General features: G+C 37.4%; 1 protein-coding gene across 3 annotated transcripts in view; it reads right to left on the minus strand.

Annotated features, from left to right (window-relative positions):
- Nucleotides 1-600: 600 nt before the first annotated feature.
- KIF15 (kinesin family member 15) overlaps nucleotides 601-15,107 on the minus strand; it is a 41,810-nt gene continuing 27,303 nt past the window's right edge. For all 3 annotated transcript variants that reach the window (XM_044456334.1, XM_044456327.1, XM_044456342.1), the window contains 15 exons: nucleotides 13,365-13,515; nucleotides 12,194-12,279; nucleotides 11,303-11,378; nucleotides 11,047-11,133; nucleotides 10,072-10,176; nucleotides 9,614-9,736; nucleotides 8,924-9,070; nucleotides 8,066-8,170; nucleotides 7,603-7,767; nucleotides 7,202-7,311; nucleotides 6,389-6,461; nucleotides 5,683-5,720; nucleotides 3,521-3,686; nucleotides 3,176-3,307; nucleotides 601-1,008 (listed from right to left, as the gene is read on the minus strand). In XM_044456334.1, the coding sequence (XP_044312269.1) occupies nucleotides 946-1,008; nucleotides 3,176-3,307; nucleotides 3,521-3,686; nucleotides 5,683-5,720; nucleotides 6,389-6,461; nucleotides 7,202-7,311; nucleotides 7,603-7,767; nucleotides 8,066-8,170; nucleotides 8,924-9,070; nucleotides 9,614-9,736; nucleotides 10,072-10,176; nucleotides 11,047-11,133; nucleotides 11,303-11,378; nucleotides 12,194-12,279; nucleotides 13,365-13,515 (1,627 nt within the window). In that variant the 3' untranslated portion in view covers nucleotides 601-945. The remainder of the gene's footprint in view (nucleotides 1,009-3,175; nucleotides 3,308-3,520; nucleotides 3,687-5,682; nucleotides 5,721-6,388; nucleotides 6,462-7,201; nucleotides 7,312-7,602; nucleotides 7,768-8,065; nucleotides 8,171-8,923; nucleotides 9,071-9,613; nucleotides 9,737-10,071; nucleotides 10,177-11,046; nucleotides 11,134-11,302; nucleotides 11,379-12,193; nucleotides 12,280-13,364; nucleotides 13,516-15,107) is intronic.

Here is a 15,107-nt window from a genome sequence, read left to right on the forward strand (position 1 = left end):
GGTTAGCACTGTTTACATCATCATCAGCATTCAGATATCCTGTTTAGGGCAACCTGGAAATGGAGGAAGGAATCAGTATGTAGGGAGTGAAGAGGGAGTTATTAACCTTTTCTGATTTGTCATTATTATAGACAAATCAGCACTGTTTACACCTTGAGGCTGGGTCTTGAACAACAACTCCCAGCCAAATAAAAACAAACAAACAAGCTGCTTTAACAGTAAGTACTATATTTACTAACTTTCCCCAATCTGGTGCCTTCCATGTTTGAGACATAGGTACCATGGAAGAGTATCAGGATTGGGAAGGCTAATCTAAACTAATCCCAGAAACTTAGTATAATTATATTGCACTGAAACAAGCCTCCCTTGCCCAGGCACCCATTCTAAAAGCTTCAGCCAACCATCAGGTGCCCAGGGTAGTCTAAGGAAGTTTTGATTTTCCAAAATGAACTGGATACAGTTGAAATATACAGTTCTTGGTGGGACAAGTGTGCCGACAGTGATACTTGATAATGGTCTTGTTTTGTGTTTACAGGGACAAAATTTGGCGAAAAAAGAGCACAATGAGAGAAACTTATTTGTGAAAAACATGTTTGACCATTGAAAAAATACATGAAATAATCCATAGCCTTGAGCTAAATGTTTTCAACATTCAGTATATAAATATTGTGAAATAAGTATTACATTCCTGACCCTCCTGGGAAGACAGAGAATGAAAAAGTTATACTACTAAGGAGACAGAGTTGTAATTCCCAGCACCTACCAGTTGTGACTGGGATTGATTTGCTACCTTGGGCCAAGTAAGAAAGAATGAGAACTGGGGCAACAATACATTTCATACTTTCATAACAACCATGGATTTTGGCTAGTAGGATATTCTGAGTTATGTATCTTTGCTTTGTGTAAATCATGAAAATTAGTACTTTTAGTTCTTGATGTAGATAATTATGATAGTTCTTGGAATCTTTCTTTCAAGAAATCATTTTCAGCACGAAGTAATTCAACCTCCTGTAAAGAGAGAACAAGTATATTCAACTAGAATGTAAACCTCTGGTTCCACTAAGGTTTACTTACATTATGTGAATACTCTCAACTAGGGATGTGTAGGGAATCTGTTGAATCCCCTGGGCTCAGCTCCCCAGACTCTATCCATTTTGCAGTGGTCCTCAGTCCAAGTTCCTGGAGAGAGTGCCCAAGCATTTGCATCCATATCCATCCAGCGCTTGCATCCATATATGCCCAGCCGCCCCTTGAGATCGGCGGGGGAGGCCCTTCTCCGGGAACCCTCCGTGAAAGAAATTAGGAGGGTGGCTACTTGGAGGAGGGCTTTCTCTGCGGTGGCGCCTAAGTTATGGAACGTGCTCCCCAGAGAGGTCCGCCTGGTGCCGTCGTTATTTGTTTTTCGGCGCAAGGCAAGGACCTTTTTATTCAAGCGGCATTTTAACTGTTAATATTATTGGATTTTATCTGGCCAGGGCGGCTTATTTTATACTGTATTTTTGTATTTTTAATTTAATATTTATATTTTTGATTTATATTATAATTATTTTAACTTAGTGTTGTAAGCTGCCCCGAGGCTTCGGCGAATGGGGCGGCATAAAAATGTTTTAATAAATAAATAAATCAATCAATCTGCGGAGCACTTGAGAGGAACTGAGCCCCACAGCCTGTGCAAGCTGTGTCCCTCTCCTTAAGTTACAGCTGCTCTTTGGGTACTGAAGAAGGTTGGTCAAGAGGGGCTTGGTGGGAAAGGAGCCCTGTGTGACTGCTAGCAGCACCCCTTCCTATGCCAAGTACAGCCGCCATTTGGGCAGCTGCACCTGATGCTGAAGGTTGTTGGTTGTGCAACCAGGGGTTCAAATGTTTGCAGACTTCTTTTCAGAAGGGCTTGCTTTGGAAGACTGGGCTGAGCACAAAAGAAAGCCCAGGAGTGCTTGGATGATCAGATGCTGATAGGGTTTGTCCCAGCCCTACTCATAACCAATCTACATCAGTCTCGGAACAGTTCATTTAATTGGAAGGAGCAGCTCTCATCTAAAATACTGCACCAGAGTATGTTAAATGAGAAGAAAATTAGCTTAGTTAATGTTACAAGCTTAGACAACAAGCAAAAGTAGCTTTTGACCATAAGTAAAATTCCAATATATTATCATTGTAACACTTCTAGTAGGCCAAGCAAAAGATAATAAAAAGTCTGAAAGATTTCTTCATTAGGCAAGATTTTATAAAAGTAGGTGGAAAGTGGAATGACTCGCTGGAAGACACAATGCCTACAATGAGGAAAGAAGGGTCTGGGAAATTCAAATTAGGCTATGAATGTCATGTGAAGGTCCTGCTGAAGAAAAGGGAAACAGAATCCTCCATTTTTGTTCTCACCACATGTTTTCCATTGTGAGTGAGATATACAAGTTCCTTTTACTGATGAACCAAAGAGAAATTTGGCAGTTTTTATACTGATAAAGCACCATGACATTTGCTCAGCATTACCTAATACTTTGCAGGGATTGAACATCAAAAGAATAACATCTCAGCTACTGGTGGTATAAAATCCTCTTCCTTCAATGTTGGGTCCTACTGTATTGTTGCTATAAAGACTGCCTAATTTCTCTCTGGGCCCATCAGTTAACAGAGTCTGTGGGCAGTACCCAGGAAGAAAAACAGAGGACTGCAGGATTTAATGTTTGCAAAGTAGAGGATCTGACATTCCACTCTGCTGCTTTTGGTCCCAGCTCTAGGGGCAGCAGAAGGATCCTTCAAAACTATCACATGATTTCCAAAGTCCAATGAGAATGTTTGCAGGCCCCTCTTCCCCTATTCTGTCTTGGGACCCTGTATATGCAAACAACATGACTTTACCAACAAGGCACTTTGATTCTGCCATTCCTTTCCCTCCCTCAACATACTTGACCTGATGCAGAGACCTGGAGATCTCAAACATTTGCACATTTTTTTGCGGGGGGATTGACTTTTGGTTGGTCTAATAATTATACTGACAAGGATTTTGAACTCCTATACATACTAACTTGGGAATAAATGGCACTGAACTCAATGGAACTTATTTATGAAATGCATGCATAGGATTGCACAGCGAGAGAACAAAACAGTAAATTCCTTATCAAAGGTTTTCCCTAGCCTCAATCAGAAGCAAAACTGATTTTCATCTAATCTTACCTACCTCTTTCAGTTTAGTATTCTCTTTCTTCATTTTCACAAGGTACTGGATCCTCTGATTTAAGTTTTGATGACCAACCAGCTTCCCATTCTCCTCAGCAAGAAACTCCATATGTTTCCTTAGTGAAGACATCTCCTGTATTTTAAGGGAAGCATCAGAGAAATTTGAATGTAATCGATCATCTAACTACTGTACAGCTGGACTTATAATATTTTCCATTAAAGCATTCCTGATGTATTTTCACCCGTTATATTTTTTGTTTTAACTCTACACACTGGGACCACTACTCTGCATCAACCACAACTGGATCCCAAGCCATGTAACTACCAACAAGCCATACAAATTCACCTTTTCATGTTTTACCCTCTCCTCATACAACTCTTCCAGTTTTGATCTCAATTCTTCTTTCTCACTAAATGCTTTCGACTCCAAAGCTCTTGTTCGTTCCATCTCTTGAACAATTTCCTGAAAGGCAGTCTCTTTGTTTCCAAGTTCACTTTTGATTTTTTCTAACCTGTGAAAAAAGTTTGTCAATAGCGACATTAATGGAAATTTGTGTAACAGTAGAAGATTTATCACTTGTACTTTTACAGCAAGTATTTCCAACTTCTTTCATCTCTCAGGGCCTAAGCTTGGTAATGTGTCTGTACCAAGGCAGATTCAGAGGTACATCTAGTGGAAAACACTGCTATAAGGGAGACGGAGAGGTAAAAATCGCTTCTATCATCCCTCCTGCCCCATTGCAGCACCCTGGCAGGCACAGGATTCTTGGAAGCATTTGAGATCAGAGGTTTTCATCTAGCAGGAAGCAACCCAGTAGGACTATGCCCCTAGTTACTTGTTTTGCCTAAGTTCTTAGTGCATACATTCCAGTAGAAAAACCAGTCAAAGAAGTATACAAGCATCTTTCCTGTTACTTTTTGTGTGTATACTTTCTTCCTGTTATTGTACTTTCTGAAAATAAAAGATTTGAAAAAAAGAGGTATACATGCAAACATTCACTTAACTATATTTCAGCTTGAGATAAGACAAGGTGTTTGCTCAATAGGCAGGGTATTTGTGGAAACATATGATCTGTTAATTCTGCATGTCTTTAATTGAATAGTGACTACAGTGATAAATATGTCAACATGTTAAAATTAAGATATACCAATTAAAAACTGCCTTTGTTTGGGTAATGTTGTCAATATAGCACATGGGGAAAAGCAAGAACAGTATAATTGAAGTCAAAATAAAGTCAGATATGGGTTTCCAAGCAGAAAACATCCCACTGATGTTCTTACATTGCCTCTGCATTAGCTTCCATACTATTTTCACCTAGTTCTTCTTAATAACATTATTCCTGTTATGATACCCCTCTTCCTCACAAGTGATACTAAGAACACCATGTAAGTTGGGTATACAGGCAGTCTATGGGTTATGAATGTGTTCTGTTACAGAGAAAACAGAATGCAAGTCTGATCACATACAGTTGGCCCTCCACATTCACAGGCATTAGGAGCACAGGATCCCTGTGAAAGTGGAAAAAAGTGAATATCTTTAGCCTTCCCCCAACCCAAACTCATCAGCACCTCCTCTTTGCAGCAAGGAAATGCCAGAGAGGTTTCCCTCTCTGGATGGGCGGATCAAAAAGGCCTGCTTTGGAGTCCTCCCTCTCTACCATTTTGCTTCCTCTCTCTATAGAGATGCTTTGGATACCACCCCCCCCCCCCAGGTGATGATAGGACTTAAGCAGTTCATTTGTATGAGTTATTTGTGACTCAGATGTTCATAACCTGGGGACTGCCTGTACTTGGTTTCTGAAGGGGAAAGTGTCAAAAGAAGCTATAATGTCATTTTAAGAAATAATGTAGTTTGCCAATGTGAATTCTTCATATTTCAGTTTCTCACATTTGATCTGAAACACTTGTAAATATTGTAATCATTCTGTTGACTGCTTATGTAGCAACTGTGCTATTCAGGCTGTCTTCTGTAGCAGTGTACCCTGGGAATCTTTGAATGGAAAATTACAAATGTTGCTACTAGCATACTTAAAAAAAAACTTTCCTTCAAAAATGCAGGAATTTCCTTCAAGGTGCAGACAGCTATCTATTTGGAATGCTTTAACCTGGAGTTGGACCAGAGGTTTGGACCTGATGGCATTACTGGCATCTTTAAAATCTACAAGTGTATGATTTGATGTAGTTGTGATGCATTCCTTTGCAGTCAATACAACATGCATATAATCTTCTGTGCTGAAACATTATTACATGAATTTTCAGTTCCAAATCATTTCCAGTTATTTAGTTTGTAAAATATTGTTCAAAATTTGGAAGCAACAAGCAGTGGCAAATATTAAAGTTTTCTGCTGCCATCTGCTGGTTGAAAGCAAGGAAAAGGTTTCAGAAAGTAAATCAATTCTGTTTGGAACACTTGCTTGTTAAAACATAATAAAGTGTTCAGTGGTATACAGACTTGGCTTAGCTGTATGTTATTTAATATAGTCATATATGCAGAAATATTTAACTTACTCTGATCTAATTCTCAACATTTCTTCCAATGCTTTATTCTAGAAAAGAAAGTAGAAGCATTGTGTAATTTTGATATTTAGAAATTGTAGTAGTGATGATACAAAACCTATAATTGACATACAAGTTATTATGCAGATACAGCCTTATCACCACTCTACAGTTTATATTACTTGCACCTGTATTAGTATTATATAATCTTGTTTTACCTTCGCAGCCAGTAGAATGCATATTAATCCCAGTGGTTGCAGTTAATTCTGCAGTTGTTAAAATACTTACTAGTGATAGAAGTAACGAGTAACTTCTATTTGAACATCAATATCAATGTTGCTTTTGTACAAAACACAGCAGTGACATAGCATGCATGTACTTGTGGCAGTGGCTAGTCCAATTTCACATATGCAATCACCCCTCCCCACATAATTCTCTTCACCCTCCTGAGGCTTTTTGGGGAATTGTGGGGGAACACAGCTACAGATATTAGGGAAGAAAGAATTCAGTGGACAGACCCATGCACAGAAGTGAGAATGAAGGTCTCATCTAAACCAATAACCATTAAGTTCTTCTTTACTTTTTCTGTACAAATCATAATAAATGCTTCTAAAACAATAGATCAAAATCTGTTTCCTATGAGTTACACCCACAGTGAAAGTCAAACCCAAGGGCACTAATCATATATAAACTTTAATTAAACTAAAAGACACAATACCTTGGCCAACCTCTCTTCAGTGATTTCTTTCTCTCTCTCCCTTAGAACTTGAATATCTGGATATTTTGAACCACTGTAAGAAACCCATTTATACACTGTGTTTCAGATTGTCAAAGTACAATTACCACAGGTCTGTAAAGACAAGCCAGTATTATTCCACTTACTGCATCTGCAAGTTTCAGGTTGAGAACATACTCTGACTGTCTGTTAAGCTCATGTGAAATTACGTTGGTGCAGGAATCCAAAAAAAGACATATTCCCTAAGACCATGGGGACTGTGGATTGGTTTCCCTCAAGTGTGACTTCAATGTCACATAGCAAGCATCTTTGGAAACTAAAAGTTGGTGTCAGAGAGCATCAACTTGCCTCCCTTTTGGATCTTCATGGGGCCATCTTATATCAAATTTCTATTTTGTCCAAGAATGCAAGCTAACAAAGTCTAATAAGCTAGGAAAAAAATGCCCTTTGCAATTCTTCACTGACGCATTCTACTGAAATGGACACAGGTTGTCCCACCCTCTACTTAAGGTCTTGGGATCTCCTAGTCACTATTGCTTAGTTCCCTCTGTTCCTGGACCATCCCTTTTGTATTGATAGTTACCTGTTATTTGGTAGAATAATATTGGTAGAATGGGGAAGAAGTATGTCTTATGCTTAAGATATACCACATTCCTTGGCAGTTTATGTTACAGAAGAGCTCAGATTCAAGGATATGGATAAATAGCTTGCAGGTGTGTAAAGATGCGCATGCATGAATTGTGATATAGTAGGGAGATCTAACATGAAGTACTACCATTTGACACTGATTTTTACCTGTTCTTCCTTCCTCTTCTGGCTTCTTCAAGCTGGCTCTGAAGATTTCTGTTGTTTTCCATTAATACTTGCATTTCTAGACGGGTGTTTTCCAATTCACATAACTGTGCCTAAATCAGAGGGCAATGTGTTCCAGTTGATTTGAAACAATTATTTCATAACTACTGATTAAATATTCATGAAATTAGTACAAATGAATAAAAAAGGTTGACAAAAATATATATTTCTAGGATAGACTCAGTATAAAACTGATTCCTTTATTATCAGTTTGTCCAATAACCTTGTTTGTTCCCCCACCCTTTTGTAAGTTCCATCAAGATGACCAAGATCCTGTAGTCAGAATGGCAACAAAGAGCACTTCACTAAAATAGCCAACAAATTATCACACTGGAAGCATTTACCTTTAGTCTTAGAATTTCAGTATTTTTAACTTCTCTTTCTTCATTTAACTCAGAGACAAGATGTTCCAAGGTAACTGCAGAGGCTCTTTGGTCTGCTATCTCCTGCTCGTGTGTTTCTAACAGCTTTACCAAATTTGCGTCAAAGTTGGGTGGCGTTTTGGGAGACTGTTAAGCACACAGAAACATTTAAACTGTGCAGCAGGACACTTCATTTAAATATGAATTGACAAGCAATGAGAAAGTCAACACCAGCTGGAAAAGGCAACAGTTGCAATACAATTGCCATAATGAACAATTCAATTTCAATTCATTTAGCTGTTAAGCTACAAATACTGCTTCTGATAGAACTGTTTATTATGCATGAGAGTCTCCCTCCCAACATTCAGACATAATTGCACACAAGCATTTTGTGGAAGCAATAGCATGTAACAAACAATAAATGATTTCCTAAGAAATACTATACCTGTGGAAATGCTGCAACAGCAGATTCCATAACACAGTCCATTTGCCGCTTTTTAAATTCATATTCATTCTTTCTGTTTTCCAGTTCTTCTGTCTTTTTGGCCAGCTACAGAAAATGCCAACTGATTAAAAAGGCAAAGCACAATGGCAAAGATCTCTGTGATAACAAAGCCTAGGGTGGATTTTTATAGCGCCGTAGCATGCAAACATTTGCATCGGGATAAAATTATTTTTCTAGTTAATAATAGCCTTCCGTCATATTGTGGGAGCCTCCTGCATGAGCTCATAATCCTTCAGGGCATGCTGGGCTGCATCTTGGTCTCCAGTCATAGCCAGTGCATGCTATAGTTGCGAGGCTCCTGTTACCAAAGTACAGAGCCTTGATATGAAAATGGAAACCATGCATTATCAGGCCAACACTATAAGGCTTGGGTCATGTAAGACAAGTAGCACCAGCACCTGTGTCTACTACTTATGTCATGGTGACAATCTATCATGTTCAAATACTAACTGGTGAGTAATCTTAACTGTGGTTTATAGAAAACAACTCAGCTTCATAAACTGTTGTTTGTAGTTGGCTCAGTTTCAGTAAGCCGTGCTTAAGATGAACTACATTTTTTTCTGGGTTCAGCCATGACAACTGCAGTTAACTGAAAATTGAAGAGAAAACTTCTTGTCTCCTCCTTACAGCAATGCTGCAAGATGGGATAGGGAGCTGCTGAAGAACCCACAGGTTGGTCACACAATGCTGTCTGGACACAGCTACTCTGACAAGACAAAACTAATCTAGACCAGGATAATTAAATTTTGTTTCCTTCTTCACCCAACATTTTTCAGTGGTAATAATGTTCATACTTACCTGCTCCTCAAGCTCTTGGATTAATGCTTCTTTCTTAATTAGATCTTCTTGTGCAGACTGAAGAAGTGCTACATGATGTTTAGAAGCTTGTGTTAAACTGCTTAGCTGCTCAGAGGTATGATGCAGTTCTTCACAAAGAATTTCTTTCTATGTAAACAAAGAACAGTAGCAATAATGAATGCCTAGTCATTCATGGTTAGAATATATACACAATAAGCATGTATATATATGTACATAGCTTTCACTGCCCTCCACTGTTCTGCAGCTCCCTTTTCAGATAAATGCAATCTGTATTATGGTACAAGTTACCCAGTATTTTAAACTCTTTTACTACTTTTCTGGACAAAGTAATTGTATTCTAAAGTAGATTAATTGTGTAGCACATCAATATCCCATTTCTACCTCAAACACTATTTTAACTATCAACTCAATTTAAGTTAGGGTAGAAATTAGAAAGGTTAAAGATTGCATTATGTACTTTGGTAAGAAATATTCAAAATGATCAAAATTTGAAATTTGATTGTTTATAAAATTTAGTGTGGAGATTCAGAACTTAAGGGTATGTGATTTCATATTTTAGCTAAATTATATTTACATCACTAAATATGGATTTCATAAAACCACTCAGTGTGTTAGTCAACTTTAAAACAGTAATATACAAATGATAAAAGACGACATAAACAGTCTTACCTCAATTTTGTCAGCAACTTGTACTCGCTCCAAGGCCTCTCTCAGCTCTTCTATTTGCCTCTCCTGAACTTCTATTGTTGTTTTGTTGCTTTCTTTTGCAGCCAAAGCTGAATTATACTTACACTAAGAAAGCAAGTAATGTCAAGTTATGGTTGAAACATTCTTTTATCAACTGTTGAATATTTCCATTCTGATACATATCAAAGCTACACTAAATTATTCATAATTAGAACAACAGGAGAATAAACAACACAAAATAAAAATACTGATTTGAAAAATACTGGAAAATAAGTAATCTTACAAAACATGATTTCTATATAACAGTATTGCAATTTATATATTTAGATGCAGACTGCTAACCATGATTCTGCTTAGAACATGCATTGTTGTTAATGCTCTTGAGAACTTTGCAGCTTCTGTTATTCTACTAATGCCTCGGTAAAAATGGAAGAACTTACTTTTAGATCTTCCAACTCATTTGTGAGTCCTTCAATGCACTCAGTCTTCTGACTAGTAGTCACTCTCATCTCTAAAATCTGGCTCATTAGGTCTGATACAACTTCCTAAAACAGTAAAACTATGTTAAGATTGATTTTTCCAAGACATATAATTCTTTATGGCAACAATCTAGAGACACATTCATTTTTATCGACTAGTATCAAGATATTGTACTGCATTACAAAGACAGCCATATTGTCTTTAAGGGGCAATGACTGTTCAAGAGAAAAGCAACAAATGCTGCAAGTTAACCCTCCCAAGCTAATGTGGGTTGATGTGGACTCCAGCAGCTATCTGAAATATTTGTAAAGCTCTTATTATGTTAATTAACTAAACTGGCAGAGATCCAATTTACCCTTACAGAAATGAATATCAAATGTTTAAGTTAACTGGGGTCTAATTACAGCAACAGCTCAAAATGGAGCAGGAAAATGACTTAATATTTTTCCTGAGTCAAAATATTACTTACTGAGTCATTTTTTGGAGGTGATATTGCTTCAGAAGCACTGGAATAGTTCTGTTTTTGTAATTTCTATTCCCTGTATACTGAATGTACAACCCCCACCAACACATTACAAAATACTGCAGCTGTTCATTGGACCGAAGAGTTAATTTTATCTCAGGGGTTAGTTTTATCTTGATAGAACAATTTTGGTTTAAAGCAACGTCTAGTCTGTGAAAACAAATCAGTAAAATCAATCTGGGCCTTCTTGAATCATACATAAGGATACGTTTCCTCGAATCAGGAAAAGTGAAACTAAACATGGCAAGGATCTTTGTCCTAGCTTTGCTGGAAGAGTGTGGAAAGGGAGACTGTGCAAACCCAAGTCTTTGATTCTGGTTTGCAAATGCTCGTGCGCATAGTGCTAGATCTTGTATAAGCTTTACATGTGAACCAGTCTTCTGTTATATAAAGGTGTAAGTTATACACATACCTTATCAGCACTGTTTGTTTTCTGCAGAGAAGCAATAACTTCTTCAGCAGCAGCTAAATTTTGTTCCAGTTTCCACAACTTAGCTTCCTAAAAGGAAAGAGGATCCAAGTTACTGCTAGACTTCATCTACTTTCATGAATTTGTGATGGAAAATAACATGACAAAGAATATAGGATTCCTTGGATTTGCAAATATAGTGACTAAATATCATGACTAAGTCTCAAAATGTTCCAGTTGAAAGTGTACACTGTTGTACCTGCTGTTCACATATTGATGCCATCTCAGAGGACTGTTTCTCAAGGTCCTTAATTTGAAGAGTGTTTAGGTGCTCCCTGTAAGAAAAAGGATAGAATCCTTCTAGAAATCTTCATTTATAAAAATTATCACACTAACAAAGAATAAATAGCAGATTTATATTATGTTCAATTTTGTTTTAACCGTGACTGGGCTAATTCCTCCCCAAGCTATGTGGGTTGTAGTTACTTAGCATTTGCTACTTCTTACGATGGGGTATGAAAGAGAAACAGTAAGCAGAGAAAAGACTGTACATGTGTTTGTGTATATTTGTGTATATGAGTTTTAATTTAGGCCCCATCCCAGTGGTATGTGTATACATTCCAATTATACAAGTGGCCCTCATGGCCATACAGGTTGTCCATCTAATTTGTACAATACACTAGTAACATATACTCTGGTTTGTCGTGACCAGTTACAACTACGGCAACATTATCCAGGATTCATGAAAGTTGCCCATTATTGATTATTATTTCTAAAAAAGAAATACTTTTACTGAATGGGAAGCCAACATACAACATCATATAGATTTCTGCTTTGTAGAAGACAAAAGAAGACAAGGGAATTGGGGGCAGGTAGCTGGTAGGCCAAATGAAAATGCTTGTGGAATGGAGGTTCCTCATCCTTGATACAGGAAAAGGTGGGACCAAAGAAAAATTAAATAGCAGGAACTCAGTCTGGTAAACATAGAATGCCTGGCAGGGCATATTTCAATGATCTTCTTGATAAAAATATAGTATGCATATGCTTATGCATGGAAAAGGCAATGACTTAAATACTAGTTAAAATAATACTAAATGATGCAATTATCAAATTCCAAACGATCACAGGATTTCAGATAGGCAATACTTACTTGGAATTATGTTCTTTATCTTCTTCTAACTGCATTGTTAATTTCTGATTATGTTCTTTTTCACTTTCCAACAGGCCCAAAACATTCTAAAATACAGTAGATGTCAAAAGGTTTAGTGTATAACTGTATTTCTATTCCTGTGTTAATTTTATAAACACTTACTGAATACATCATATCCTAAGATTTTCAGTAAACAAATAAAACATTAAAATCAAGTGAGTCATTGACATTGGTGACCTCCAGAGACAGTTCTATGGTGAGAGCTTTCCAAAGCATGTTCTCCGGTTTTGGCAGAAATTGCTGGAGCAGCGAGACAGTTCATATGTAGAAAGGGAGCCAGTGAGGTATCACAGTTGGAGTGCTGGACAGGGACCTGGGGGATCCAGGTCCTGGTCCGCATTTGGCCAGTCACTCTCAGCCTAACCTACCTCAGAGGATTGTCACTGTTGTGAAGATAACATGGAGCTACATAAGCCACTTTGGCTTCTCCACAAGAAGAAAGGCAGAATATAATGTCCTATTTCCCGCCTTTGCAAAAAACGCACCAATCATGGCTAAAAGAGTGAGCCTTTGCATAAAAGGAAGAAATAGCTACTGTATCTCTTGTGTTCCCTATCAGTGACTGACCAAACCAGGGCTTGTGAGGCTGGGTAAGCTGTCTATCAGCCAAACAGTGGGGCAACTAAGAGCTAAAATCCCCTACAGCTAAAATTTATGCTTTCAACATATTTTGGAGTTGCATCCTTGCTTTCTAGTAACTTATGCCAATAGATATGCACAGAACTTCTCATGCTTTAGGTGTTGTGAAACAGAGATACAGTCACTTTGATAAATTTTATTCTGAAGGACAAGAATTAGCATTTATTAATTTTTTGGGTAAAGGTTCACCTTTATTTCCACCCATGAGTGAACTGCCTGGGACAATGGTAAAATAAAGGGGAGTTCCTTATGAGTTCAAAGACAAGTAGAAGCCTGCAAACCTTCCTCTGTCTCACCTTCGAGCCTGTGAAAATTTATGGTGCACAGACATGTATGCTCATATGGCACATAGCTTGTGGAGCAGGTGCAGATCCATGTTTTTGGCCCTTTCCACCACTGTGATGTATTTTGGATCCAACCCATAACAGTGCATTATATGAACCAGTATAATTAAATGTAAATTCTTCCTTACCTGAAGTTCAGTTTTCAGTGCTTCATTTTCTTGCTTGCTATCAGTAAGCTGCTGTATCATCTGATCAGTCTCAAATTTATGTATTTCCTGGAGATTGTCATAATCATCTTGCAGGCTTGTTTTTCCTTCAAGTATTTTCTCATATTCTAGCCTTCAAGTGAAAGAAGTTTGCAGTGTTAATCAACAGAAATTCAGCTTGTTCTAAGCTACTGAAACATCCTTTGTGATCTACCAGTGCCATTGCCAGTGCCTCACTAGGGACTGTTCCTCCACCAATTTTAAAGGACACTTTTAAAGGACTGGAACTTGTTCACTACATTTCCACCCCACTCTGGTGCCATTTTTGCACTTTCAAAACAAAATGTGTGTGTCTTCTTAGGATGGAAGCAAAAGGAGGCTAGAAGTACAGAAAAAGGCAGAGCAAGAATGTAAAGCAAACACACACACACTCTTTTGGGTGCAGCCACATCATCATATAACCATTTTTAGGTGGTGTAGAATTCTTTTCAGTCCAAGGACTAAACCTGACTTCAGAGAGGCTCTCAAAGGCTGTATCTGAATAGTGGGTAGACTGAAGAAAAATCGTGTGTAGTCAAAATACCAGGAATATTACCTTAAAGCACTTCCTGAAAAGAACTAGGGCTTCGCAGTAGCATTTCAAGCCTTTCAATTTAAAGGAAATTCTGCAAAAGCCAAAAAAAAAAAAAAAAAAAAAAAGAGGTTCTCAAAGGAAAGGAGGTCTGGTGATCTAGGGAATCCAGGAGGATTTTGATTTGGCTGGACAGGGCATGCAGACCAGTGAACCTGAGGTTCAACATCTGTCTTATAGCATTAAAGCAGAGCTTGATTTTTTCTTCACCGTTCAACAGGCAGAAAAAAGCCTGAAAGCATATTAGGCTGAAGGATAAAACTAAGATCTCTTTACATCATGAAATCAAAACTCAGAGGTTTGCAACTTTCTTCCTTAAATCTTTTCCACATCAAACTGTCTGCTGATGAATCTTGATTCTGGGACATTTTCTGATGTATATGTTGTCAATTCACTCAAGGTATAGGTGGGGCTTCTTGGTATCATTATTGCTCCATCTTTTTTTTCTTTAACCATGTAAAATACAATTCAAAAATACATCAATACAAATACAAAAAATATCAGCAAGTCTATAAACACAATTGGTACACACCCCCAACAGGACCTTGGCTACATAATATTCATCCTTCTTCTTAGAATTTTCTTTTATGCTTCCCCTCTTTGGGACTACCCCTTTCCATCCAAAATTGCAATATCATACTTTTCCTTTTTATTACAACCTGTTCAATAAACAATCCCCAAAAATCATTAAACTAATTCTTATTTGTCAGCCTTTTTTTCACCTTAATTTCACATGTTAATTTATCATTAACAGCTATATTCCAGTTTTCTTTATACCATTGCTTATTTGGAAATCACATTTCTCCTTCCAATTCTTTGCTATTATTAAACTTACTGTAGTGACTCTATTTATTAGTAATTCTTTTATATGCCATTTCTATTTCTTTTCATAAAATAGACACTAATGCAATCTCAGGCTCTGTTTCAATATTTGAATTCAATATCTTACTGAACTTTTAAAAAACAATTATCCAAAATTTCCTAATATTTTTACGTTCCCACCACATATGGAAATAGGTACCCAATTTTTGATCATATCTCCAACATAAATTGGAGTATTTATAATTCATATAGTGTAGTTTTACCAGTGTCAG

This window comes from Varanus komodoensis, unplaced genomic scaffold (assembly GCF_004798865.1).
Source record: "Varanus komodoensis strain SLA01 unplaced genomic scaffold, ASM479886v1 scaffold10, whole genome shotgun sequence".
NCBI classification, from domain to species: Eukaryota; Metazoa; Chordata; class Lepidosauria; order Squamata; family Varanidae; genus Varanus; species Varanus komodoensis.